The sequence below is a fragment of the Mandrillus leucophaeus genome, unplaced genomic scaffold (genome assembly GCF_000951045.1).
Source record: "Mandrillus leucophaeus isolate KB7577 unplaced genomic scaffold, Mleu.le_1.0 Scaffold234, whole genome shotgun sequence".
NCBI lineage: Eukaryota > Metazoa > Chordata > Mammalia > Primates > Cercopithecidae > Mandrillus > Mandrillus leucophaeus.
In genome coordinates this window covers 130,809-135,189 of record NW_012102410.1, presented here as the reverse complement: position 1 = coordinate 135,189, position 4,381 = coordinate 130,809, and the positions used below count along the sequence as shown (strand labels likewise).

The 4,381-nt window shown below is 54.1% G+C and overlaps 1 protein-coding gene across 1 annotated transcript in view; it reads right to left on the bottom strand.

The window, feature by feature from the left end:
* The window catches only part of FBN3 (fibrillin 3), a 97,825-nt gene that overhangs the window by 59,406 nt on the left and 34,038 nt on the right, over window positions 1-4,381 (bottom strand). The window contains exons 20-22 of the mRNA XM_011982052.1: window positions 3,491-3,715; window positions 3,172-3,297; window positions 1,163-1,291 (exon numbers count right to left, since the gene is read on the bottom strand). Coding sequence (XP_011837442.1) covers window positions 1,163-1,291; window positions 3,172-3,297; window positions 3,491-3,715 — 480 coding nt within the window. The remainder of the gene's footprint in view (window positions 1-1,162; window positions 1,292-3,171; window positions 3,298-3,490; window positions 3,716-4,381) is intronic.

Genomic DNA, 4,381 nt, shown 5'->3' with positions numbered 1-4,381 from the left:
AGAGTCTCGCTCTGTCGCCCAGGCTGGAGTGCAGTGGCGCGATCTCAGCTCACTGCAACCTCCACCTCCTGGGTTCAAGCAATTCTCCTCAGTCTCCCAAGTAGCTGGGACTACAGGCACCCGCCACCACACCGAGTTAATTTTTTGTATTTTAGTAGAGATGGGGTTTCACCGTGTTGCCCAGGCTGGTTTTGAACTCCTGAACTCAGGAAATCTGCCCACCTCAGCCTCCCAAAGTGCTGGGATTACAGGCATGAACCACTTTGCCTGGATTTTTCTTTTTCCTTCCTTCCTTCCTTCTTTCTTTGTTTCTTTCTTTCCCTTCCTTCCTTCCTTCTCTCTTTCTTTCTTTCTCTCTCTCTCTCTCTCTTTCTTTCTTCTTTCTTTCCTCTTTCTTATGACAGGGTCTCACTCTATCGCCCAGGCTGGAGCGCAGAAGTGCAATCATGGTTCACTGTAGCCTCAACCTCCTGGGCTCAAGGGATCCTCCCTTCTCAGCCTCCCGAGTGGCATGTGCCACCATGCCCAGCTAATTTTTTAAAAATTTTGTAGCGAGAGGGTCTTGCTATGTTGCCCAGGCTGGGCTCGAACTCCTGGACTCAAGCGATCCTACTGCCTTGGCCTCTCAAAGTGCTGGGATTACAGGCGAGGGCCACCGCACCCGGCCCAATTTTGCATTTCCTCAGCGATTCATGTTATTCATGTCTGTCTTCCTGTTAGGCTGTGAGCTCCAAGGAAAGAGGGCTCCCTGGAGCTGGAGCTCCCTGCAGTGCCTCTAGCTCAGAGGATGCACGTGAAATGCTCATCAAATGAATAACAAAGACAATGATGGGGACGAGAGGCCTTGTAACTGGCAGTATTTCCCAGGCTTCTCTGAGGGGCCCTGTCCTCTACCCAAGCTACACACCCTCCCTGGGAGACCTCACCCACCCCAGTGTGCCGGCCACCCCCAGGTCTCAGCCCCCAGGTCTCTTTCCTAACGACGATGCCTCATGGACCCCAGACTCACCGCAACCCAGCTAATTTGCAGCTCCTCCCTCCTCCTGCCCCCTCCATCCACGTCCACACAGCAACAGCCGTCCCCACCCGTCCCCACCCTCCATCTCCTCAATGCCCACCCTGCCCAAGGCGCCCACCACATCCCTGCCCATCAGTCACCAACCCATGCAGTCCTTCATCAACATGAAGCCGCTCTCGTAGCCGGGAAAACACTCGCACTCAAAGCTGCCTGGGGTGTTGACACAGGCGCCCTGGCCGCAGAGGTCAGGGGAGATGCGACACTCGTCGATATCTGTAGGGAGAGGAGGCAGAGGCTGGAGGGGCCGTGTGTGCCGCATCACGGGGCACAAGGCAGAGGGGTCCCTGTCCCTTGATGGGGGTGTGGGCTAGAGGAAGCCTGTCTGCAGACATAAGGAGGCACAGGCCAAGAGGGGAGGGGTCCCTGGATGCAGACAGGATGGGGTGCCGGAGGGGGTCATCAAATCTGTAGATATGACAGGCGGAACAGAAGCTCCGAAAAGGAGCTGAGGAAATGGAGAGACCCCGAACTAAACATGACAAGGACAGCGAGTTTTCTCACAGCCCGGAGCTCTCCATTTTCTTTATTTTGGTGGTTTTGTTTGTTTGTTTTATTTTATTTTATTTTTATTATTTATTTATTTATTTATTTATTTAGAGACAGTCTCGCTCTGTCACCCAGGCTGGAGTGCAGTGATGCAGACTCGGCTCACTGCAACTTCTGCCTCCCAGGATCAAGCGATTCTCCTGCCTCAGTCTCCTGAGTAGCTGGGATTACGGGCATGCGCCACTGTGCCCGACTAATTTTGCATTTTTAGGAAGATGGGGTTTCACCATGTGGGCCAGCCTGTTCTCGAACTCCTGACCTAAAGCAATCCACCCACCTCGGCCTCCCAAAGTGCTAGGATGACAGGCGTGAGCCACCGCACACAGCCTGTTTGCTTTTTCAGAGACAGGGTCTTGCTCTGTCACCCAGGCTGGAGTGCAGCAGTGTGATCACAGCTCACTGCAGCCTCAACCTCCCGGGGGCTCAAGGGATCCTTCTGCCTCAGCCTCTCGAGTAGCTGGGACTACAGTTAATGCAATAATAATTTTTTATTTTTTGCAGAGATGGAGGTCTTGCTGTGTTACCCGGGCTAGTCTCAAACTCTTGGGCTCAAGCAATCCTCCCACCTTGGCCTCCAAAAGTGCTGGGATTACAGGCGTGAGCCACCAGGCCGGCCCTGGAGGCCTCTAAAGGTCACCTTTGCCAGCCCCTTCTTTTATGTTTTATTTACTTATTTATTTATTTTTGAGATGCAGTCTCATTCTGCCACCCAGGCTAGAGTGCAATGGCACGATCTTGGCTTACTGTAACCTCCGCCTCCTGGGTTCCAGTGATTCTCCTGCCTCAGCCTTACAAGTAACTAGGATTACAGGTGCCCGCCACCACACCCAGCTACTTTTTGTACTGTTAGTAGAGACAGGGTATTGCCATGTTGGCCAGGCTGGTCTCGAACTCCTGACCTCAAGTGATCCACTCACTTTGGCCTCCCAAAGTGCTGGGATTACAGGTGTGATCCATCGCGCCTGGCCCAGTCCCTTCTTTTATAGTCAGGGTTCCTACAGCCCAAGGAGAGCAATCACCTGCCCTAGGTCACACTGCACAGAAGCAGACACAAGAAGTGCCTAAAGAACAGGTGCTCGCTGGGCACAGTGGCACACGCCTGTAATCCCAGCACTTTGGGAGGCTGAGGTGGGTGGATCACCTGAGGTTGGGAGTTCAAGATCAGCCTGACCAACATGGAGAAACCCCATCTCTATTGAAAAATACAATATTAGCCAGGCATGGTGGTGCCCGCCTGTAATCCCAGCTACTCAGGAAGCTGAGGCAGGAGAATCTCTTGAACCTGGGAGGTGGAGGTTGGAGTGAGCTGAGATCATGCCATTGCACTCCAGCCTGGGCAACAAGAGTGAAACTCCGTCTCAAAAAAGAAGAAGAAGAAGAAGGAGAAAGAGAAGGAGAAGGAGAAGGGGAAGAGGGAAGAGGGAAGAGGAAGAGGAAGAAAGAAGAAAGAAGAAGAAAAAGAAAAACGGGCATGTCTCTATGTCTTATTCGAGGCCCCATCCCTGGCAAGGATCACGCTCTCTCCAAGAGGCAGAGGTGGCACCTACCTGTGCAGTTCCGTTCTTGGGCATCCAGGGCGAAGCCCCCCGCACAGGCACAGTGGAAGCTGCCTACCGTGTTTCTGCAGGTACCGTGCGTGCAGAGGCCAGGGAACGCCTTGCATTCATTCACATCTGAAGTACAGGAGCATCAAATCACCCTGATGTCCCCAAGTTTGGGATCCATACACCACGCCCTCCCTGGGTTCTTCATGCCTGGCCTTGCCCACATCCCCTTTTCCCCAAACACACCTCCCATCTCCAGGCTTTTGCCTGTGCCGTGCCCCTCCCCATCCTTCCGGGGGCCTGACCCCTTCCCTAACCGCACCTTTATAGAACGGCCGGCCAGACAGGAAGTCCCGGCTGGCAAAGCCCAGCCCCCGCGGGCACAGGCTGGCGAACTCCAAGGACTCGGGATCTGGGCAGGCCTCGCACTCGGCTCCCCAGGCCGCCCCAATGGAGCAGCAGCAGACGTCCATCCGGTACTTGCCAGGCAAGGTGACCCCACACTCATCCTCGTCCCATCGCAGGAAACATGGTTCTAATCTCACATCTGCACAAGGGAACGGTCACTGCGTCCCCACCCCTGCCACACTGTGCCCGCTGCGAGACAGGCGTGCTGCTCAGTCACTCCCATCGGAAACTTTCTCCCGGACGCAGTCAGGTCGAGGGCCAGAGTGAAAAGGGGTGACTTCCTCCAGGCACTGCCTGGGAGGGTACTATGTGTGCTGTTCTGTAGCACTGTTCTAAGCCCCTCTGTCCGTTTATTTTTCTTAATGATTGATTCATTGGTTGATTGATTTGTTTTGAGACATAGTCTTGCTCTGTCGCCCAGGCTGGAGTGCAGTGGCACAATCTCAGCTCACCGCAACCTCCACCTCCCAGGTTCAAGCAATTCTCCCGCCTCAGCCTCCCGAGAAGCTGGGATTACAGGCGTGTGCCACCACACCCAGCTAACTTTTGTTTTTTTTTTGGAAGAGACTCGATTTCACCACGTTGACCAGGCTGATCTCGAACTCAAGTGATCTGCCCACCTCGGCCTCCCACAGTGCTGTGATTACAGGCGTGAGCCACCGTGCCTGACCAATTTTTTTTTTTTTTTTTAAGACAGAGTCTCGCTCTGTCCCCTAGGCTGTAGTGCAGTGGCACAATCTCAGCTCACTGCAACCTCCACCTCCCAGGTTCAAGCGATTCTCCTGCCTCAGCCTGCTGAGTAGCT